Genomic DNA, 24,494 nt, shown 5'->3' with positions numbered 1-24,494 from the left:
TATAATCGCTGCTTGTTTTTCACCCCCCTGTCCTGGCGAAAGCTCAAGCGCTAAAATGGAGGCGGAAAGATCCGGTGGAGTAGCAGGGGGAACAAACCAGAACTCCGGAGGCAGCGGCGTGGGGCGCAACCCGAACGGGCCGAAATCAGTACTCGGGCAAGCGACAACAGCAGCCGCCGCCGGAGCGATGGCTGGATCGTCGCAGCCTCGAGAACCACAAGACGGCGACGCAGGCCTATCGCTTCCCGGGATCTTGCACTTTATCCAGTTCGAATGGGGACGCTTCCAGACCGAGAAATATCGCTGGGAAGCAGAGAGAGATGAACTCAGGGTAATTATAGTGTTATCATCTAGCTATAGCTATGTAGACTATGTATTACTAGCAAGTTAAGATTTAGAAAAAACTAGCCTAGCATTGCCAACATCCCACAGAAGTCACGACCGCTCCTCAATACTTTCCCCAATCGGACAGAATTACTGTCCACATAATCGCGAATCTATTCACCCTATGCTCCTGGATATCAGTTCTAAAGCTTTTTTTTGTGATCAAAGCAAACCCAATATTTAGGGGTTCCAAAAAAAATCACCGTTCTTGACTAGTCTAAAACACTGGGTTGTGAATTTATTTAATGTATTGCATCAATCACAGGACTTTCAATTATCCGTGTGTTTCACATTGAGGCGCAGTCACTGTCAGAGCCACACGCTATCGCAGCCAGACATATATTCCACATTGTCTAATTATAGCGGATCACACAGGTGGCGGTGTCAATAGGCTTTGTAGAGTTGCTCCAACGGTAATTAATGCCAGATGGCTGGACTCCTCTGTTTCTCAACCCCTTCATGGTTACTATTTTTCTCTGTGGGAGATTACGGTGGGTCACGTGACTCACTGTCAATTACAACAGGGATTCAGTAATGCGTTTGTAAATCCCGGAGCCACACACACACACACACACACACACACACACACACACACACACACACACACACACACACACACACACACACACACACACACACACACACACACACAAAAAAGACCGATGACGTAATGAGGTTCTTCCGCCGTTTACACACGTTCACATGTACACTCTTGCCTGCCTGGGGAGTACAAAGCGTGTTTTTTTCATTGCTTTCCCCATCACGTGGCCTTTCTCCTGTCAGCACGTTTAATTATAAGGATGCTGAATGAACATGAGCTGATGAAATACGAGTTTGCTTGATTATTTACAGTAGCCTAAAGGTCTGTGTAGAAAAGCAATACCATTCCACTGCTGTCAGTGTATTTCACTCTACCCTATAGGCTATAGCCTAGTTATAAATAGGAACTTTATATAATATGGATGAACCATAACAAACTGGCCATGCTGATCTTATAGCAGTGTGGGGATTGAAGTCAGAAGTATGTCACCACCACCACTAGAGTCTTACTGGGAAGGATTACTGTGCGTGTACATACGTGAACGTGAGTGTGTGTGGTCTGGTTTTCACAGGCTCAATTAGCAGCAGAACTCAGGCCAGGAGAGAGAGAGAGAGAGAGAGAGAGAGAGAGAGAGAGGAGCGGTTGGGTGCCCTGTTCAAACAGTAGCCCAGCAGTTTACATAAGAGGACACCAGTGGCTGCTAAAATAGGGAAAGCCCTGTGGCGAACACACACACACACACACACACACACACACACACACACACACACACACACACACACACACACACACACACACACACACACACACACACACACACACACACACACACACACACACACACACACACACACACACACACACACACACACACACACACTCACACACACACACACACACAGCCTCCATGCACATACACACAGAACACACAACACTATACAGAATAATAGCCTACAGTTTCCTCTGGGCTAGTGCTCTGTCTCAAACCAAAAGTTGTTGATTGATGACTGCCTGGTGTGTGGAAAACATTGGCCTTCCCTCCCATGTGACTGTGTGCGTGTGCGTCATTCACAGGGTGTGTATGGTGTGCCAGTGGTATCTTTTTTCGGGCTGAATCGTGTCGTTAAACGGGAACACTTGTGGCACTCTGTCTCCTGTGACAGCAAGCTAGGCTGTGGCGGGGCCAGGCAGAGCAGTTGGCTAGGCCAGGTGTAACCTAACGTAGCAGGCGCTTCTTGCTGGTCCTGACGAGATATATATTTTTAGGGGAAGTTTCTCTTCTGCTCTGTTCAACCAATCCAGTTTAGTGTCGCCTTGTTAACGTCCAAAAGTGGAAGTCAGGTTACAGGCTCTCTCTCAATTTCTCTGAAAACTGGATGCATCTGGTTGTCTTTGACCCCCGCGAAGGGTGGGCCAGGTGTGACTTCCCCAGAGCAGAGCCACAGGGCCACGTGACCACAGCCAGCAGGCCATGCCAGGGGACAGACAGACATGTACAGCTCTGGGCCCTGTTATTCCTCACTGATCTCACATGACTGGGGATAGGCCAAAGCTATGTAGCGGTAGCCCTGGCTTAATCCTATCCAGTCAGGTAAGATCAGTGATTCCTTCAAGAAAGAGAGGATGAGGGATACTGCTATAAAACCTGCAGGCCTCTCAGCTCTGTTAGGCTATGTCTGTCCCTTAGAACTGTAGAGGGGGTCCAAATCAAACAAATGAATTTCTCTACTGAATATCTGAATATACTCCCGCGGAGTCTGTAGAGGAAAGAGTGTATAAAGCTCTTGTCCTACTTCATTATGCTGGTACTGTTGGTGCTGATCAAGGACCTACAGCACTCCTGGTTGGCTAATAAATGTCAGATTAGATTTCAACGTTGCGATCACAGTTACGCCACAGTTACTACTTGCCATAAATAGAAGGACAGAGTGCTTTGTAGCCATTGACACTCAAGATCACTGGCACTCCGACTAGTGGTGACCCAGATGACGTCACTTCCTGCTGAGGCATGTTAAGTGGGGCCCGTAGCGCCCTTCTCTCAGGTCTAATGAGAAGACCAGTGCTCTCATGCATGACACACACATGTACAGTACTGTGCTTCGCTTGCCCCCCCCCCCCCCCCCCCCCCGCACACTTCTGGCCTCTTACTGTTCGTTCCCCTACTGACTGACTCTCTCTCTCTCACTCACTCACTCACTCACTCACTCACTCACTCACTCACTCACTCACTCATTTGGCCTCTCTTTCAGACACACGCAAAGACACACACACACGCACATGCACACAAGCTGACTTTTTGCACAACTTAAGCGCTCTCGCACACTCACCTACGCACGCATACACTTACACGCACATAAGCATGCACGCTATACACACACACACACACACACACACACACACACACTCTCCAGTTCCCTGTCCCAGAAAAGTCCTCTGCTCTACTTGTTGGCTGATGGGTCTCCGAGGGATGGCATAGAGGTAAAGGAGAGGGAGAGCTGCCCTTGACCCTGTTCAGAGGCGGCGGCGGGGGGGTGGGCTGACTGATGAAATGCGCCAGTCAGAACTCCTCAGCAGGCCAACTTCTGAGATAGCCATATAGAGAGTGCTGTAGTGTTTTTACTTAGAAAGGTAGTTATTTAGCCTATCTTTGTGCTAAGACTGTTGGTTTATGTGCCAATGTTCAACGGGCATGTTTATAACATTGTTGATGCCCTTTTATTACAGTTCACAGCTGTTTCTTTTGGTTCAGGTTTCAACTTAATTTGTCCCAGAGGGCAATTGGTTTTGGCACCAAGGAGTACGTGAGGCGTACATACAATGCTAGTGCATGAGGCATGGGTTGGCAGCCGTCAATATCGGTATCACATTGCTAATGATCAACCATTAGCAGCAGCAATAGTGTAAAGTAAGGCCTACATAGAAGGTAAGTAAAGTGCGCTGTGCACATTCTCCAAAACATCACATCAACATCATTCAAATATGCGGATAAAAAAATGCTGACTACATTTGCATCATCAGCCCATGTAATGACAACCAAGACAATGAAACTAGTTAGGACTGACTAACCTCGTCCCTGTATTCAAAAGGCCAATGGCCGTAGGGGTCAAAGGTAAATGTGTGCTTGTACCTGTCAGTCTTAGCATTGGGGAATCTACACCGGGAGCCAGAGGGTAGATCATGGAACGCCTGGTGTCGGGGGTGGGCACAGTCAGACAGGATGGATTCTACCTTCCTCAACACTTGTCTGCTGTACAGGTCAGACAGACTACTCTGCTGGACTGCCGCGATCTTACTGCCCACTTTTACTATCCTAGCTAGTGCTTTTTGTTGTTGTTGCTTTGATACCAAGGTTACCATGCCAACAGATCAAATGGTAGTACCGACTCAATGTACGCTTTATAAAAGAGACTCTTCAAGGTCCTGTCAACCTGGAACTTTGCCCGTTTCCTGACACAAAAAAAGGTGTTTCTGGTACTTCTTACACATCATGTCAGTTGATCATCAGTCATGCGCCCAAGATACTTCTGATTGGCTACGGCGTCTACCACCTGGCCCTTAAGGATCGTGTTCTGAGGGGTAGGGGGTTGACACCTGAAGTCGATACACATATCTTTTTGTTTCTGTCACATTCAGTTTTAAGAAACCGCTGTGGCACCAATGAACCGCTGTGGCACCAATAAACCGCTGTGGCACCAATGAACCGCTGTGGCACCAATAAACTGCTGTGGCACCAATGAACCGCTGTGGCACCAATAAACCGCTGTGGCACCAATAAACCGCTGTGGCACCAATGAACCGCTGTGGCACCAATGAACCGCTGTGGCACCAATAAACTGCTGTGGCACCAATGAACCGCTGTGGCACCAATAAACTGCTGTGGCACCAATAAACCGCTGTGGCACCAATAAACTGCTGTGGCACCAATAAACCGCTGTGGCACCAATAAACTGCTGTGGCACCAATGAACCGCTGTGGCACCAATAAACCGCTGTGGCACCAATAAACCGCTGTGGCACCAATAAACTGCTGTGGCACCAATGAACCGCTGTGGCACCAATAAACCGCTGTGGCACCAATGAACCGCTGTGGCACCAATAAACCGCTGTGGCACCAATAAACTGCTGTGGCACCAATGAACCGCTGTGGCACCAATAAACTGCTGTGGCACCAATGAACCGCTGTGGCACCAATGAACCGCTGTGGCACCAATGAACCGCTGTGGCACCAATAAACTGCTGTGGCACCAATAAACCGCTGTGGCACCAATGAACCGCTGTGGCACCAATGAACCGCTGTGGCACCAATAAACTGCTGTGGCACCAATAAACCGCTGTGGCACCAATGAACCGCTGTGGCACCAATAAACCGCTGTGGCACCAATGAACCGCTGTGGCACCAATGAACCGCTGTGGCACCAATAAACCGCTGTGGCACCAATGAACCGCTGTGGCACCAATAAACCGCTGTGGCACCAATGAACCGCTGTGGCACCAATGAACCGCTGTGGCACCACAGGCCCTGGGCTAGTTTCATCGGCATGAAGCAGACCGACTATTTCTGAGTCGTCCGCAAACTTTAGGATGTGTTGGTTCTTGTACTGGCTACGGCAGTCATCAGTGTGCAGGATATAGAGGAGGGGCGAGGACACAACCCTGGGGTGAGCCTGTTGATAATAACCGCTTCCCTGCCAGGCACCCATGCACCTTCACCCTCTGGGTTCTGCTAGTAAGAAAGTCAAGGATCCAGTCCACCACATTAGAGTCTACAGTAAAATGATTAGGGAGTTTGTTCGCAGACCTCGCGAGATACACTACGTGGCCAAAAGTATGTGGTCGAACATCTCATTCCAAAATCATGGCTATTAATACGGAGTTGGTCCCCCCTTTGCTGGCATAGCAGCCTCCACTCTTCTGGGAAGGCTTTCCACCAGATGCTGGAACATCGCTGCACTAAGAGCGTTAGTGAGGTCAGGCACTGATGTTGTGCAACGATTAGGCCTGGCTCACAGTCTGCGTTCCAATTCATCCCAAAGGTGTTTTGATGGGGTTGAGGTCAGGGTTCTGTGCAGGTCAGTCAAGTTCTTCCACACCACCAATCTCGACAAACCATTTCTGTGTGGTCCTCGCTGCTAGATTGTGAGGCGCGATTCATCAGTCCAGAGAACGCGTTTCCACTGCTCCAGAGTCCAATGGCTGCGAGCTTTACAGCCGACACTTGGCGTTGTGCATGGTGAACTTAGGTTTGTGTGCGGCTGCTCGGCCATGGAAACCCATTTCACAAAGCTCCTGACGAACACTTACAGTTGACTGAAGCTGCTCTAGCAGGGCAGAAATGTGAAGAATTGACTTGTTGGAAAGGTGGCACCCTATGACGGTGCCACGTTGAAAGTCACTGAGCTCTTCAGTAAGGCCGTTCTACTGCCAATGTTTGTCTATGGAGATTGCATGGCGGTGTGCTCGATTTTATACACCTGTCAGCAACGGGTGTTGCTGTATATAGTGTATATGCTTGAACTTTTGATGTGCATTTGATCACAGATCACTGATCTGTAGGGAAGCCATCAGAGTGAAGTGAATCGCCTACAGGAGACTCCTTCTCTCACGTCTACTGGCCACACTTCCAGACTCAGGATCTACTCCAACACTTTTGAAATGCATCCTCCCTCCCATGAGGTCCTTGCTGATCTGTATACGATTGGATGGCCCGGGTGAAGTTCAATTCCCACCTTATTTCTGTCCGCAGTCCAGCTCTTCCAGGAAGGAAGGAAGGAAGGAAGGAAGGAAAGGTGTGTGTCTGAAGTGTTTAAAACTGGGCCCTGGATTGGACAAGATCCTGTTGTTCAGACAGGGAGGGGACGTGATGTTCCTGGATCGTCATGGTACTCTGACATGGACAGATGACGTGCTCCTCCTGTGCGTACACTGTACCACAGCACAACAGACACACACACACACACACACACACACACACACACACACACACACACACACACACACACACACACACACACACACACACACACACACACACACACACACACACACACACACACACACACACACACACACGGCAAGTAAAGCCATGTCAGATTGCAGGGCGCCAGTGGATGCAGAAGTGGGAATATGTATTTCCAGGAATGTCGGGGACAGTGGGAGAGATGGCTGATGCTTATCTGGGAGGAAAGGGACACTCCAAAGAAGTGTGTGTGTGTAAAGAAGACGTGTATGTACAAAGCGTTCGAAAAATGAGTTAGAATGACAGGTCACAACTCGTCCCTCTGTCGGGCAAGGAACAGAACCACGTGAGAACCCCACCCACATAACGACGAGGTAGATACATTCCACAATGCCCCCAATCTGTCTCCCAGTCCGTCTGGCTGCACCCAACACGGTGCATCTATCTGGTAGCTACCTTCACTACCCGGCTTTGCCGCTCCCCTGCTACCCCAGATGGACACAGCCTTGAGCATAGTGCCCTTCAGGTCTATTTTAGTACCGGGAGTCTGTAGGCATGACTAGCTGCTGCTAAACCAGATAGAATGGTTCTATCTGAAACACACAGGAGATGCTGTGTTCTCAGAATAGCCAGTGTAACAGTTGTCCCAGTAATCTAAGTGACGGGCCATCAGCCCGAGGTAGTTTTTGCAGTAGCACCGTAACATTCTTTTTGTTTGCGTGAGTACTGTTTGTGTATAACAGCCGTAAGGTCTCGCTGGCGTCGCGTCGACCTCGCGTAGACGGCATTGTAGACGTGTAGGCGGCGTTTTTAGACCGCTCTACTTTTCTGGGGCTCGGGAAGAGCAATTGGACCACGCACGCAAAACACGCACACACGCACTCCTCTCCTCACGATGGTTTCCCCCTCCAGATGTCTGGGTAGGGTTTGCTGGTCAGGAGAAGTTCTAAATACAGAACGACGCGCCGTCCACAACCCACTACTTAGCCTGGCGCTCGGTTGCGGAACCAAACCAACAGTATTTCTGCACTGTACGTTGTATTTGTTTGAGTGGTCCAAATAAACTTCACCTCACAATGACTGGGAAGTGGCATGCTCAGTTCACTTGTGGTGATTGGTTTTCAGAGGATTTTAACAGATAATGTTGTGTGTGTGTGTGTGTGTGTGTGTGCGCATATGCTTGACCTGTGTGTGTGCGCGCAGGCTCAGGTGACGTTCCTGCAGGGTGAGAGGAAGGGGCAGGAGAACATGAAGCAGGACCTGGTCAGGCGGATTAAGATGTTGGAGTACGCCCTGAAACAAGAGAGGTCAGACACACACACACGCACACACAGACACAGACACACAGACTTGGGTAACTTGGGTAACACTGCCACCTTGTGGCTCTTCCTCTCTCTGCAGGTCCAAACACCAGAAGCTGAAGACAGGCAGTGACCAGAGCCCAGGGGAGAAGAAACCAGAGGCAGAACAAGGTATGGAGACATTCAAGAAACTGTACGAATGTAGGTCCATTATCAATTAATTCTACTCATTTCGATTTAAGTCATTAGAAAGAATATTGACGCACAAAAACATTATAATATAATTTTTACTCAAACCACCAACGGGCCGGATTGGACCCTCTCGGATGGTCTAATGATTGGTTCACAATGTAGCCTAGATCTAATGCATTCTAAAGCAGAACTAGTAACTTCCCTATGCTTCTGTTTCCACGTCGGTCCCATTTAACTGTGTGTGTGTGCGGGCGTGTGTGTGTGCACGTGTGTGTGTGTGTGTGCGCCTGTGTGTGTGAGCTGTAAGTGTTGCTCTGGTGCTTGCTTCTGTTATATCGGAGCTTCCTCCTCTAATTGATTCTTCTTTTACCCCGCAGTGCCTAATGGGCCAGCAGAGTCTGAATCCGAGCCAGCCAATCAGATGTCCTGGAAGGAGGGCCGTCAGCTACTGCGCAAGTAAGGCTTCCTCCCCGTAGCGAGAGCAAGGCTTTCTCCCCATAACGAGAGCAAGGCTTCCTCCCCGTAGCGAGAGCAAGGCTTTCTCCCCATAACGAGAGCAAGGCTTCCTCCCCGTAGCGAGAGCAAGGCTTTCTCCCCATAACGAGAGCAAGGCTTCCTCCCCGTAGCGAGAGCAAGGCTTTCTCCCCATAACGAGAGCAAGGCTTCCTCCCCGTAGCGAGAGCAAGGCTTTCTCCCCATAACGAGAGCAAGGCTTCCTCCCCATAGCGAGAGCAAGGCTTCCTCCCCGTAGCGAGAGCAAGGCTTTCTCCCCATAACGAGAGCAAGGCTTCCTCCCCGTAGCGAGAGCAAGGCTTTCTCCCCATAACGAGAGCAAGGCTTCCTCCCCGTAGCGAGAGCAAGGCTTTCTCCCCATAACGAGAGCAAGGCTTCCTCCCCGTAGCGAGAGCAAGGCTTTCTCCCCATAACGAGAGCAAGGCTTCCTCCCCGTCGCGAGAGCAAGGCTTCCTCCCCGTCGCGAGAGCAAGGCTTTCTCCCCATAACGAGAGCAAGGCTTCCTCCCCGTCGCGAGAGCAAGGCTTTCTCCCCATAACGAGAGCAAGGCTTCCTCCCCGTAGCGAGAGCAAGGCTTCCTCCCCGTAGCGAGAGCAAGGCTTCCTCCCCGTAGCGAGAGCAAGGCTTTCTCCCCATAACGAGAGCAAGGCTTTCTCCCCATAACGAGAGCAAGGCTTCCTCCCCGTCGCGAGAGCAAGGCTTTCTCCCCATAGCGAGAGCAAGGCTTCCTCCCCGTCGCGAGAGCAAGGCTTTCTCCCCATAACGAGAGCAAGGCTTCCTCCCCGTAGCGAGAGCAAGGCTTCCTCCCCGTAGCGAGAGCAAGGCTTTCTCCCCATAACGAGAGCAAGGCTTTCTCCCCATAACGAGAGCAAGGCTTCCTCCCCGTCGCGAGAGCAAGGCTTTCTCCCCATAACGAGAGCAAGGCTTTCTCCCCATAACGAGAGCAAGGCTTCCTCCCCGTCGCGAGAGCAAGGCTTCCTCCCCATAACGAGAGCAAGGCTTTCTCCCCATAACGAGAGCAAGGCTTTCTCCCCGTCGCGAGAGCAAGGCTTTCTCCCCGTCGCGAGAGCAAGGCTTCCTCCCCGTAGCGAGAGCAAGGCTTTCTCCCCGTCGCGAGAGCAAGGCTTCCTCCCCATAACGAGAGCAAGGCTTCCTCCCCGTCGCGAGAGCAAGGCTTCCTCCCCATAACGAGAGCAAGGCTTCCTCCCCGTAGCGAGAGCAAGGCTTCCTCCCCATAACGAGAGCAAGGCTTCCTCCCCATAACGAGAGCAAGGCTTTCTCCCCGTAACGAGAGCAAGGCTTCCTCCCCGTAGCGAGAGCAAGGCTTCCTCCCCATAACGAGAGCAAGGCTTCCTCCCCATAACGAGAGCAAGGCTTCCTCCCCGTAGCGAGAGCAAGGCTTCCTCCCCATAACGAGAGCAAGGCTTCCTCCCCATAACGAGAGCAAGGCTTCCTCCCCGTAGCGAGAGCAAGGCTTCCTCCCCATAGCGAGAGCAAGGCTTTCTCCCCATAACGAGAGCAAGGCTTCCTCCCCATAACGAGAGCAAGGCTTACTCCCCGTAGCGAGAGCAAGGCTTCCTCCCCATAGCGAGAGCAAGGCTTCCTCCCCATAGCGAGAGCAAGGCTTCCTCCCCATAACGAGAGCAAGGCTTCCTCCCCGTAGCGAGAGCAAGGCTTCCTCCCCATAACGAGAGCAAGGCTTCCTCCCCGTAGCGAGAGCAAGGCTTCCTCCCCATAGCGAGAGCAAGGCTTCCTCCCCGTAGCGAGAGCAAGGCTTTCTCCCCATAACGAGAGCAAGGCTTCCTCCCCGTAGCGAGAGCAAGGCTTTCTCCCCATAGCGAGAGCAAGGCTTCCTCCCCGTAGCGAGAGCAAGGCTTTCTCCCCATAACGAGAGCAAGGCTTCCTCCCCGTAGCGAGAGCAAGGCTTCCTCCCCATAGCGAGAGCAAGGCTTCCTCCCCGTAGCGAGAGCAAGGCTTTCTCCCCATAACGAGAGCAAGGCTTTCTCCCCATAAAGAGAGAAAGGCTTTCTCCCCGTAGCGAGAGCAAGGCTTCCTCCCCGTAGCGAGAGCAAGGCTTCCTCCCCGTAGCGAGAGCAAGGCTTCCTCCCCATAACGAGAGCAAGGCTTCCTCCCCGTAGCGAGAGCAAGGCTTCCTCCCCATAGCGAGAGCAAGGCTTCCTCCCCGTAGCGAGAGCAAGGCTTCCTCCCCGTAGCGAGAGCAAGGCTTCCTCCCCATAACGAGAGCAAGGCTTCCTCCCCGTAGCGAGAGCAAGGCTTCCTCCCCATAGCGAGAGCAAGGCTTCCTCCCCGTAGCGAGAGCAAGGCTTTCTCCCCATAACGAGAGCAAGGCTTCCTCCCCGTAGCGAGAGCAAGGCTTTCTCCCCATAGCGAGAGCAAGGCTTCCTCCCCGTAGCGAGAGCAAGGCTTTCTCCCCATAACGAGAGCAAGGCTTCCTCCCCGTAGCGAGAGCAAGGCGTCCTCCCCATAACGAGAGCAAGGCTTCCTCCCCGTCGCGAGAGCAAGGCTTTCTCCCCATAACGAGAGCAGCACTGTCCTCGATACTTTAAACAAACTGTTGAGTCTGAATGAAGAGGGTAATCGTGTGTGTCCATGGTGTGTGTGTGTGTGTGCGTGTAGGTACCTGGAGGAGGTGGGCTACTCGGACACCATCCTGGACATGCGTTCGAAGCGTGTGCGCTCCCTGCTGGGTCGTACCAGCCCCGAGGCTAACGGCGCCCCGGCCAGCAGCGAGCAGCAGCTCGCCCCGGACCCCGAGCCCCTGGCAGGGGGGGAGTCACTCCTCATCAGACAGATAGAGGAGCAGATCAAGAGGTGAGACCCACACGCACACCCCTGTCCTCGGTGTAGGGTGCTGTGGACAGTGATGAATGGAAGCTTGTCTCCACGGTAGTCGCTGTGAAGTTGATCAGTACTCTGTCTGTGGTGCTGTATTGCATATTTTTGGTCAAATCCCTATAACTGTCAGTATTGTTGTTGGGAGTTGTGTGTTGCCGCTGATGTGTGTGTGTGTGTGTGTGTGTGTCGGTAGGAACGCGGCGGGGAAGGACGGTTGTAAGGAGCGTCTGGGCGGTTCCGTGCTGGATAAGATCCCCTTCCTACACGGCTGCCAGGATGATGATGAGGATGACAGTGATGAGGAAGATGACTTCCAGGGCATGGGCACGGGCCGTGTAGACGGGCAGCGCAACAAGAACAAGAAGCCGCGCGTTAAGGTCCGATCACGTCAACACGGCAAAGTGTGTGTGTGTGTGTGTGTGTGTGTATTAAAGCCCTCTCTCTCTCTCTCTCTGTGTGTGTAGATGGGGACTGAGCCCATGCCCACAGACCTGGACCCTGATGATGAGGAGGAGGATGAAGACGACTCGGAGGATGCCCTGAGCGAGTTTGACTTCCTGGGATCAGGGGAGGAGGGGGAGGGGGCGGGAGAGGCCCGGATCTCAGGGGACGGCCGGGAGTTAGGTACGCCATCGCAATAGCAGCCACCTCAACCACACCTGTCTGTCTAGCTTTCTGTCTTCTCTTTTTGTCTGTCTGTCTATCCCTCTCTCCCTTCATCCCTATCCGTCTCTCTCTTTCTAGGGAGTTATATGTTCTGTACTCTCACCTCTACTGCCAATAAACCATTGTCTATGGGGAACCATTGTCTGTGTGTCTCTATCACATTTGTTGTTTGGATGTGTGACTTTGTCATCCACGTGTCTCTCGATCTGGAGCAATGTGTTCTGTTGGCATAACGCATGCTATTTGGTGTCTGTCTACTTTCTCTTTATCCGCCTCGTGGCCTGTCTCTCGGTCCGTTTCTCTTCGTCTGTTTGTGGGTTTCTCCCTTTCTATTTCTCTGTTCGCTCATCGTCTCCTTCTGTATGCATGGCCATGTGTTCTTTCGTCCTTTACTTCTCTCTGTCTCTTTCTGTCTCTCTTCTCTCATTCTGTCTCTCTTCTCTCTCTCTCTCTCTCTCTCTGTCTGCATGACTGTGTGTGTTGTGTCTCTCTCCTCTGGCCTGGTTCAGAGAACCGCAGGAACAAGTTACAGGGCATGATGTCGGACTTCCCCCCCAAACCCTCCCCGCCCCCCTCTGTTTTGGGACAGTCTCGCTCCGGGGAAGGTAAGACAACACCCGCCCCCAAAACTCTCTCCCTGTCTGGCTGTGCCAAATGTTCTACAATGTCCTGTATTATGTCATGTTTTGTGTGGACGCCAGGAAGAGTAGCTGCTTCTTTCGCAACAGCTAATGGGGATCCTAATAAAATACCAAATACCAAAGTAGCTCAATTGCTTCTCTCTCGTCTAAAGGGATACTGCTCTGAAGAGGTCCTTGTTTTAGTATTGGAAAAGGGGAAGGGATGTGTTTTTGATCAGATGCTTAATGTGGTAGTGAGTTTAGTATTGAAAGCTGTTCTTCCTCCGCTCCTTAAGGTGGCGCTCTGGGTTTTTCCTCTGACGTCTTCATCCTGGACGCCGTCGGGGGCGGAGACATGAACCTGGGAGAGCTGGCTGACCTCACCGTCGCCAACGACAACGACCTCACCGTGGATGTGAGTACTTGAACGTGCGCGCGCGCGCACACACACATACGGCAGTGTTTCTCCTATGATTCTTTTCAGCAGCGGTGGCAAAGATAACGTGGGGGGGGGGGGGGTTAAAGCGAATTTCCTGCAATTCTACACATTTACCCATGGCTTAGGCCGTGTTCCTATGCTATCTGAGTGACTCAAACATGATAACATAATCAATTGTGGCCCCATGCCATGACATTTGGGGAATTTTATATTCTCCCTCACTGTCTAGTTTTTTATGTTGGTGGTTGTTCATTTTCAAAGATGATTTGATAAATATTTAGCTCAATTATCTTTTTTACGTACTTTATCTGAGTTTAGTCATAAAAAAAAGTTAGCTGCAGCTAAATGAACACACCCCACCAGCTACAGGATAACCGGGAGGAGTTCAAGAAGACGTGGAACCCTCGCTTCACGCTGCGTAGCCATTTTGATGCCATCAGAGCGTTGACGTTCCACCCCAGCCAAGCCGTTCTACTCACAGCCTCCGAGGACGGAACCCTGAAGCTGTGGAACCTCAACAAGGCCATACACTCCAAGAAGTAAGAGCCTAAGGAATAGCACGACTGTAACACGCCAATATCAGGGCCTGCATTCAGAAAGTGTATCATAAAGTCGTCATGCTGATCTAGGATCAGGTCCCTCCTGTCCATGTTATCTTCTTCATTGTGACTTTAAAAAGGCATAACTGATCCCAGATCAGCACTCCTACTCTAAGATGCTTTATGAATACAGGCCCAGGAGTGAGAAAGAAACTGAATACGGTCTGGTAGTTTGCTATAAACACCGTGCTGTAATGTGTAAATGGATGTTGGTCTTTGCCTCCAACAGAAATGCAGCGCTGGACGTTGAACCCATCTACACCTTCAGAGCCCACAGGTGAGCTCAGACCACACGCACATACACCCACACGCATGCAAACACACGTTTGTTGCAACTCTCATGTGTTTTGGTGTGTTTCTGGGTTAATAGCTCATCTTTGTGTCATCGTATGTGTGTGCGTGTACAGTGGTGCAGTTCTGTCTCTGGCAATGGGAGAGGACGGAGGTTCGTGCTACAGCGGGGGCCTGGACGGAACCGTGCGCTGCTGGAAGATCCCAGACCTCAACGTGGATCCCTACGACAACTACGGTCAGTCCCCGACCCCTGTCTGACCACTCGGTCACCTTTTTTTGCTTCCAGTCAACCAGTCAGGACTAGCCAGGTTTATCCCCAGCTAATGTATTCAGCTCTGAGTCAGTGGATTACACATGATCAAGTATCATCGCCACGAGACCATATTGACTGACATTAGGGCTGTGACGGTCAAGTAATTTTGGAGGGCGGTTATTGGTCAGCCAAATGACCACGGTCAGACGCGCATTTTGTGCTGCTGCACTTTTCTTGGGTTGTGGTCGGGTGATTGTGGAGGCCAGGTCATCTGATGCAGCACTCCATCACTCTCTTCTTGGTCAAATAGCCCTTATACAGCCTGGAGGTCTGTTGGGTCATTGTCCTGTTGAAAAACAAGTGATAGTCCCACTAAGCGCAAACCAGATGGGATGGCGTATCACTGCAGAATGCTGTGGTAGCCATGCTGGTTAAGTGTGCCTTGAATTGTAAATAAATCACAGACAGTGCAACCACTTAACCAAAATAAAAGTTATTATTTTTCATGTAAAAAATACCCCCCCCCCCAAAAACCCCAGTTTGAAAACACCTAGTTTCGTTTGCTACAACACCTTGCTTGTTTCAGCAAGGAGCAACAAAGTTTCATCACGTTGTAGAATCCATTTGTGTGTGTTTCTTTTGTTGTGTAGACCCGGGCATAGAGAGCAGTGTGTTGTTGGGTCACGAGGACTCAGTGTGGGGTCTGACGTATTCTGCCCACCACCATCGGCTGGCCTCCTGCTCTGCAGACGGGACCGTTCGCATCTGGGAACCCCAGAACTCTGCCCCCTGTCTCTCTGTCTTCAACAAGGAGAAAGGTGCGTGTGTGTCTGGGTATGTTTTTGTTTTTCTGTGTGTGTGATATCTTAACTCACTCCCCTCCCCCCCTCCCTCAGAGCACGGAACACCCACCTCGGTGGCCTTTGTGAACTCTGACCCCGACCAGGCGGTGGTGTCATTCGACGGAGGCGAGACGCTGCTCTATGACCTCAACACAGAGCAGAGCATCATGGTCCTGGAGACGGGCACTAAGGACGGTGAGTCCTGTCAGAATGCTTCCTGTGACCTGGCTGGTGTAGTGGTAGTGCATGTGTGCGGTGTTGGCTAGGGGTCTACAGCGAATGTTTCTTGGCGTTGTCTGTTGTGACAGGATGGTTATGTTGGGGCCTCTCAAGTTTCCACTCTGATGCTGCGTTTGTAACCATGTGGGAGGTGGGAATTTAACAGCTGTGAGGTTGTAAATACCAGTTGGATGCATTCGTGTGAATTGAACTTGGAAAAACGCAGATTGGCAAATGGCCAACAAGCCGCGTCAACCATAAACTAAAAGGACAGCTATCATGCTTTTAAACAAATTATAGAGTAAAGAAAAAACACAATAAAAGATTGCTTTTTATAAATCTTGTTTTGTTGTTGCGTTTAACTGCCGAAAATGCTGTTATAGAGAGCATTTCCTTAGATGTTGTCAGAGGTCACCATGTGGGAGAATAGGATTATAGACGAGTTTCCCACTAGTAATTACCAGTTGGTGTGCCATTTCAAGTGGACTTTTCCCAGCCGTATGTGGTAAAGTCCCTGTCCCCGCATGGTTACGAACATATTTGAGGTGTTGGCAGCTCCATAGGCTATTCTCGTTGCACGTGGCGACATACTGTTAACGCTGTATCCACAACTCTCTGTCCATCGCTGTTGTAATCTACTATGAAACCAACATTTTCCCAAAATGTGAGATTTTAACAAATGATGGTGTATCCTCAGAAAAATGACAATTTATGATTAGAATTTTGATTACAACGTGCCCTTAGGCTCTAGGTGTTTTAACGGAATGGCCTACATCGCTTCTTTTAACAGCTCAGATTTACTCAAGAGGCATTGGCCTACAATGCAGCATCGGCATAGCCTATAGAACTAGTGTTTTTACATTTTTATATGTATTCATTCGGTTTCACAGTGCGGACCGAACCGAAGTCCCTGTAGCGAGCGGTTCGAATGCGTGTACCCTTACACCCCTAGTCGGCATAGGTTCAAATCCGGCATACTGCCCTAGGATGCTACCCCTCTCTTGTCTTTCCCCACTGTCATCCTCTCTCTGTTCAATCAAATCTGAAAAGATTGTATCATTCTGTGCCTCCCTTCCTTGAGAGAAGCCAGGAGGATCTCCCTCAATACTGGTCTGTGTGTGTCGCCCCCTGCAGGCAGTAAGCTGATAAACTGTGTGGTCAGCCACCCCTCTGAGCCCATCTCCATCACCGCACACGAGAATCGCACTATCCGCTATCTCGACAACAAGACAGGTCAGCCCATGTCCACTACTGAATCCTACCCTTTTATGTAACAACGCCACAATTAGGACTCGTGCTTGATCTGTTTTGTCTGGGTCGAACTAGCCCATAGCCACGTTACTTTCTTTTACCGTTTCAATGAAATGTAATGCCCATCTGCGTGTGTTACCAGGTAAAGTGATCCACTCCATGGTGGCACACCTGGATGCTGTCACCTGTCTGACCACGGACCCCAAAGGCACTTACCTCATCTCTGGCAGTGAGTACCCTGACTTGTCTTGGAACTGGGGACCTCAAGCACTACACACCTGGGGGTGTATCCTGCTCCTCAGGACCAGGAATAAGAAACACTGTTTCTATCGTTTGACGATTCCGCTGTACTCGTAACTGTGCTCTCCGCTTCCCTCTGCAGGCCATGACTGTTCGGTGCGTCTGTGGATGCTGGACAACAGGACGTGTGTGCAGGAGATCACGGCCCATAGGAAGAAGCACGACGAGGCCATTCACGACGTGGCCTTCCACCCCTCGCAGCCCTTCATCGCCTCGGCCGGCGCCGACGCACTCGCCAAGATCTTCGTCTGAGAGGAGGCACAGACGGGGACCATCATCCTCCTTGGTGAGACACTAGGGTACAGAGAGAGAGAGTGTGTTTGTGCTTTATCTTACAATCTGTTAGTTTACTTTCTTTACAGTTTCTACTTATTTGAACTTGTCCCTTCTTTTCATTACAGCCCGACAAACACAACTTGGCCAGAGGAGAGTGATGACTACAATGGACAAACCTCACCTGCCTACACATGCAATTCCACATTCACACACACACACACACACACACACACACACACACACACACACACACACACACACACACACACACACACACACACACACACACACACACACACACACACACACACACACACACACACACACACACACACACACACACAGACATCCAGTGACATACACACACAAAACTGTGTCCTGCACCCCACTGGCTGGGTCATCGCCAACAGGACACTATTACCCACAGTTCTCTAGCTGTCCCATGATGCCTCAGTAGCTTGTTGCAATACTAACCATACTGCTTTTCTAACGACTAATCTGGCTGCTCGGTTTATTAGGTCAGTTTACTACACTATAATACTCTGTTCATTTCTACCTTTAACAGTCCACTCATGGTTATAATAAGGCCGTGTGTGTGTTGACATTGATCACTACGCATGCCGATGCATCACCTACTACCATTAGTGACGCGCGCGTGCACACACGCGTTAACATTCAGTTTGAAACTGTGTTTCTTTTCAAGTTTTTTTTTTTTAATATAAAAAGCTTAGCTCACCAGTTGCTAACACACATAAGTACCTGACTACAGTAGAGTCCAGTCCCCATCAAATGACGGCATTAGCCATTGTCTACTGCAATACAGCGTGGGGCCACAATGCATTTCATTCCAAAGACTTCTGAGGGTTTTAGTTTGTGTGTGTTTTGGAGCCTTCTCCTAACCAGTGTTGGACAAACAGCTTTAATTTCAGCCTCATCGCCGAGACACTAAGTCTGAGTGTTTGTGTGTCCGGTATTGTACGGTCATCCATTTCAATAGAATCAAGTTTGATAGGAAAGGTGTGTGTGTGTGTGTGTTGCACTTGTTTAATCTTTGGTGCTAAGATCTCGACAGTCCGAGTCTGAATCAGGGACCTGTTTGCATTCGAGGTGTGTGTGTGTGTGTGTGGAGTACTGTTTGTCTCACTGGGATATTTGTCATCAACAGTAGCATGCGTCACTCTCCAGCCATGCCATGTTTGTGTTGAGATACTGTATGGGGCATTGTTATCTCATAAGAAGACTAACACGCTATGCTAAGCAGACACTTTTCTACTGGTTTCCTTTTATATTTGTGTGTGTGTGTGTGTGTGTGTGTGTGAAGTTGGCTTTTGTCATTTCATCAGGATAGCTGGTTTGTGGAGATGATGCCACAGTGGAGACCTCTGACTGGAACGGTTGACGTTGAGAGAAAGTGACCCTACTCCCAATATGGCGTCCTGTATTCTCTCTCCCTTAAGTCGGCATCAAGTCAGAATGGTGCTTGGTGCCGGTGTATTTATTTAGGCTTGCGCTTGGAAACAATCATATGATCCATTGAAATAGCTGTTGTTGATTAGGTTTCTGGTTTTGGTGCGAGTCCTCATAGTGGGAAACTGGCCTCTCTCCAGTGTCAATGGAGCCAGCAGGGGAAATTGCCCCCAGGATATGGGAACAAAAGGCCCATAAAGAGCCCTCCTTCCTCTCCCTTTCCCCTATGGAGAGGAAACAAGAACAAACTCTACCTAACCCTTAGCCCCCCCCTTACATTGGCCTCCGACAAATACTGAACCAGACAGGGTTGGGGTCTGTTCACCAAGCAGTCACTTTGGCCTTGGATTATTGTGGAGCTGTTTTTCCCTGGAAGGGACAACAAGCTTGGACAAAGAGCGAAGCCACTCTGAGCTGTGGGCGACCGCTAAAGACTTGACATATAGGTCAGGGATCAGGGGTGATGTCGTTAGGTAGCCGGTTTATTTTTGTACTTTCCGGGGTGGAGGCAGAGGGAGCCCTACGGGCAGAGCTCTGGCTGTGGAAACATGGTTCAACATGGTTCCACAAGCCAGGGCAGAGCAGGGCATGGCAGTAAAGAATTAATGGTCCAGTAACACCATGTCAATCGGTAACTGGCCCTGAGCTGCCCCCAACCTACTAATCAACCCCTAGCACACGCCAGAGGGACGGGGTTAGAAGTCGTCCCAAACCACTGATTCCAGATCACATATTTCTTCATCTCCTTAATGGTTAAAGCCAGAATTGTGGCTATGGTAATCTGATCCTAGATCTGTGGTTTAAGGTCAACTTTAACCAACTACAGTACATGCAACAGGGTCACTACAGGGGTCCGAGAATCAGGGAAATGACTGAGAGGTTAACGTTTTCCTCTCCACTGCAAGACCTTATGGGAAAACACTCTGTGGTCTGGTCAGACAGGTGTCTGCGGGCTTGGTTTAGTAAATGTCAGCTTCACGTGTTTGCTAAAACATGATGGTTTCAGATGTATTTGGTATTTGATGAGGCAGAGAGAATGGCTAAAGTGCTACTGTGGCACATTGTGTGCTGTAATGCTTTGTTGTTGAGAGGATAAATAGAGTACACAGTTGTCAATCACCCACACTAACTGTTGGTTATATGCTGCACTACATCAGCTGCACTAGACCCCAAGACTAGACCAAGGGGTTATCTGTAGCTCAGCTGTGTCTTTGTGTGGCTGTGGAGACCAGGGCCCAGTTTCCCAAAAGCATCTTAAAGAGCGACTGTCCCTAAAAAAGAAGAAGCAACTTCTCGTTTTTGAAAATGGCCTAACGTGAGTCAGAAACACGTATTCTACTGTCAAAATTGACTACGAAGTGTCATTTTGGTCATAAAAGTCTTTCTCGTCCCAAAACCATTGTTACTAAAGTTGCATTTGAAAGCGCTCGTTATTTTCCCGACTGCCTCAGAACAGCGGAGTGCGTCGTTAGATGCTTCTTCTTTTTTTTAAACCCTTCCTCGTCACTTTCTACACTAAACAGAAGATCTCAGCTAAACATAGAATCGAGATGTTTATCTGTCTCTGTGAACGCAGATAACGTAAGAATGTAGTCGACTGCTACAAATACAAAGTTGCCAATGTCCTTGCGATTGTTGCAAACAATAAGGCTCCAGAATAAAAACTGAGTTGACTGTGGGGAGCAGACGGACAAACAAAAAGATAAATACAGACAGTAGGCTAATATAGGCTACATACAGTGCCTTCGGAAAGTATTCAGACCCCTTGACTTTTTCCACATTTTGTTAGGTTACAGCCTTATTCTGTAATTGATTAAATCGTTTTCCCCCCCTCATCAATCTACACACAATATCCCATAATGACTAAGCAAAAACAGGTTTAAAAAAAATAAACGGAAATATCACATGTACATAAGTATTCAGACCCTTTACTCAGTACTTGGTTGAAGCACCTTTTGCAGCGATTACAGCCTCGAGTCTTCTTGGGTATGACGCTACAAGCTTGGCACACGTGTATTTGGGAAGTTTTGGGCTCTGGCCGGGCCACTCAAGGACATCCAGAGACTTGTCCCGAAGCCACTCCTGCGTCGTCTTGACAGTGTGCTTAGGACCGTTGTCTTGTCTGAGGTCCTGAGCGCTCTGGAGCAGGTTTTCATCAAGGATCTCTCCTTACTTTGCTCCATTCATCTTCGATTTGATTCTGACTAGTCTCCCTGCCACTGAAAAACTTTCCCACAGCTGCCACCACCATGCTTCACCGTAGGGATGGTGCTAGGTTTCCTCCAGACGCTTGGAATTCAGGCCAAAGAGTTTAATCTTGGTTTCATGAGACCAGAGAATCTTGTTTCTCATGGTCTGAGAGACTTTAGGTGTCTTTTGGCAAACCCCGAGCACGCTGTCATGTGCCTTTTACTGAGGAGTGGCTTATGTCTGGCCACTCTACCATAAAGGCCTGCTTGGTGGAGTGCTGCAGAGATGGTTGTCCTTCTGGAAGGTTCTCCCATCTCCATAGAGGTACTCTGGAGCTCTATCAGAGTGACCATTGGGTTCTTGGTCACCTCCCCGACCAATGCCCTTCTCCCCCTATTGTTCAGTTTGGCCAGGCGGCCAGCTCTAGGAAGAGTCTTGGTGGTTCCAAACTTCTTCCATTTAAGAATGCAGGCCACGGTGTTGTTGGGGACCTTCAATGCGGCCATTTTTTTTTACCCTTCCCCAGATCTGTGCCTCATCACAATTCTGTCTCGGAACTCTACAGACAAATCCATCGACCTCATGGCTTGGTGTTTGCTCGTACATGCACTGTCAACTGTGGGACCTTTTATATAGAGAGGTGTGTGCCTTTCCAAATCATGTCCAATCAATTGAATTTACCACAGGTGGACTCCAATCAAGTTGTAGAAACATCTCAATGATGATCAATGGAAACAGGATGCACCTAAGCTCAATTTCGAGTCTCATCGCAAATGGTCTGAATACTTAGGTAAATAAGGTATTTCAGTTTTTTATTTTTAATACATTTGCTAAAATTTCTAAAAACCTGTCTTTGTCGTTATGGAGTATTGTGTGCAGATTGCTGAGGATTTTTCTTTATTTAATCCATAACACTGGAAAAAGTCAAGGGGTCTGAATACTTTCTGAAGGCAATGTATATATGCCTGTTTATTTAAATCAGATTCAAATCAATTTCATGTTCAATCAATTGAGTTCAAGTTTGCTGGCTAGCCTACTGTGCAATTTTTACCTCAATACATTTCATGATATGTAATGTGTGCAATGACATGCCTAATCTGTTTTGTGCATTATTATTGTGTAAGGATTAGAACATGCCGCCTCAATATTTGCAGCCATTAGGTGATACTCTCTCTAGGAGCTGATCCGTTGTCAGTATTGTGAAATAATGATAATGTTAAAGTAAGATATGAATAGAGAGAACTGATTCGAGAGCAGCGCTGCCTTTCTTTCGATCCTACCAGTATCGACACATGCGCCAACGACGCACTTGGCGAACGATTCTTTCTGCGTGGTGTTTTGGGGCGTTGTAGGAACGATGGATTGTTAAAACACTTGTAAGCCTAAATTCCATCGCTACCGGGAAACCAGGCCCTGAAGTGTCTCACTGGCATTTCTCCTCCCTTCACGTACATATTGAGACTGCATGAGTGTGTTGGATGAACTCTGCACTCGTCTATGTGTCAGTCAGTCTACATGTACGTCTGCAGCATTGAGCTATATACTGGTCCTGAGACGCGGAAATATGTCCCTCTTCTGAGAACATACAAATCAATGTGACAAATCAAAAAAGCGAGAGGAAAATAAAAATGACTGTAAATGATAAAAGACTAGAGCTACCGTTATGTGGTGTACATGTCCATTTTCATTTTTTATTTGTTGCTTTTTCCCCCTTTTGATTATAATTATTACGGAAGAATACTGTAGCATCAAGTGAAATCATTATTCTTTGCTAGGCTTAGAACTTGCTTGTGATTGATAATGACAATGTATACCTTGTTTTAAAGAAAAAAGAAAAAAAAAGGTTAACAAATCTGAAAAATGACCAAAAAACTAAAAACATCAAAAAGTGATCAGTCCGAGGCCAAGGTAAAGGACTCGTTTCTTTGTGTTTTTATTTTTTTAATAGCAACTTATCACTGTGTGATATTTTGTATATCATATTAAGCTGCATTCAAACAATTTCCTCTAACTACAAGGGATAAGAGACCTGCTTTTTATTGTTTTATTATATATATTTTTTTGAACTGCATTTTAGCTTGTATTAAATGACAGATTTCCCTTCTTTGGTTTTGTTTACTTTGCGGGTCTCGTGTTGTATGTCATTAAAGAAGAAAATTGAAGAAAAAAAAAACATTTTGTACAGTGAATATGAGAGCAATATTGTCATTCATCGTATCTTGTCAACTGTCATTTTATTGCTGTATAACTACAACCTAATGATCCAGGGTTTCCCTCTTTTATATGTTCCTTGTATAGCAACATATTAGGGTTGTTCCACAAATGAGTCACTTTTTGATATTTTAAGTAGACATTTTGCGCCAAAATTGAATTTAAAAGCCTGTTATTAAATGAAGTGCCCTTGTAATATAGACCACATGGAAAATGCAAAAACATGTATGAATAAAGTCTTGCTAAAATGCAAAAATTCATCATTTTGATATGTCCCTCTGTGCACCCTGTGAGACTTCTAAGAAGATTTAAACCCACTTAACCCGCCAAAAAAGTCCACGTTTTCACCATTGTAAAGCCCTAGTTATTTTGTTGCTTTGACAAAGTAATTTAAAAAAAATATTATTTATTAGTGATTCATTTTTAGGTATAAAAAAACAACCTGTCTCTCATTTTAAGTTCAACCCTGTTATGTGAACTGAACTCCCATTTTAATATCGTGAAACTATTCCTTAAAATAATGTTTTTCAAAAGAAACATTGAACATCTAATAGTCAAATTATAGTGTGAAATCTTGACCTGGTTGTACTCTTTTGGGCTGTTTTCTGGTGGTTTATTTGGTGCAAAACTGAGCGCGTTGAGCACAATATGTCAACCCTGTTGCCAATAGATAAACAGGCTAAAATGTTTTAACATTCCCCCTGTCAAGGGGATTTATGGCTGATTTAAGATGAAATCGTCAACCCTGTTACTTGCACGTAATTTATATATAAAAAAAAAAATTAACATCTCTTGAGATGGGAAAACATGTTTTTATTAAGTTTGTCCTGTCCTCTTTATGAAAGAATGTAAACATTTGGTGAAACATTTGGTGACCCAAAAGGGACTAATTTCGTGGAAGAACCCAATACACTCTTCTCACCTGACTTCTGTCCAGAACAGGAATGAACTAGACAGGTTTTACAGGTCTCTGGGTTAACATACAACAGGACCCACAACAAGCAAGTGACCAAAGGAATGTTCATGAAAAAGTCACATTAACATGACAGTCGTGACACCCACCTGCTACCCATGTTCTGGAGAAGACAACTCAAAAATATCAAGCTTGCGTCACCCCTTCCTGAA

At 48.3% G+C, this 24,494-nt stretch overlaps 1 protein-coding gene across 2 annotated transcripts; it reads left to right on the top strand.

Moving 5' to 3' along the window:
* Positions 1 to 55: 55 nt before the first annotated feature.
* LOC129832375 (striatin-4-like) lies at positions 56 to 23,629 on the top strand. 2 transcript variants are annotated; one of them, XM_055896394.1, is made up of 18 exons: positions 56 to 331; positions 8,084 to 8,187; positions 8,282 to 8,352; positions 8,751 to 8,829; positions 11,524 to 11,718; positions 11,936 to 12,119; positions 12,207 to 12,366; positions 12,918 to 13,013; positions 13,325 to 13,443; positions 13,837 to 14,006; positions 14,296 to 14,343; positions 14,474 to 14,595; positions 15,264 to 15,431; positions 15,510 to 15,650; positions 16,809 to 16,907; positions 17,068 to 17,154; positions 17,308 to 17,511; positions 17,627 to 23,629. In XM_055896394.1, exons 1-17 carry the CDS (start codon positions 56 to 58, stop codon positions 17,475 to 17,477), a joined length of 2,289 nt encoding a protein of 762 aa, XP_055752369.1. In that variant the 3' UTR covers positions 17,478 to 17,511; positions 17,627 to 23,629. The 2 variants fall into 2 exon arrangements, with proteins under 2 accessions (XP_055752369.1, XP_055752368.1); XM_055896393.1 differs by having other exon boundaries at positions 13,831 to 14,006.
* Positions 23,630 to 24,494: the final 865 nt, after the last annotated feature.

Source organism: Salvelinus fontinalis, chromosome 33 (genome assembly GCF_029448725.1).
Source record: "Salvelinus fontinalis isolate EN_2023a chromosome 33, ASM2944872v1, whole genome shotgun sequence".
NCBI classification, from domain to species: Eukaryota; Metazoa; Chordata; class Actinopteri; order Salmoniformes; family Salmonidae; genus Salvelinus; species Salvelinus fontinalis.
The sequence above is the reverse complement of the archived record's forward strand: the minus strand, read 5'-3'. Positions and strand labels throughout refer to the sequence as shown.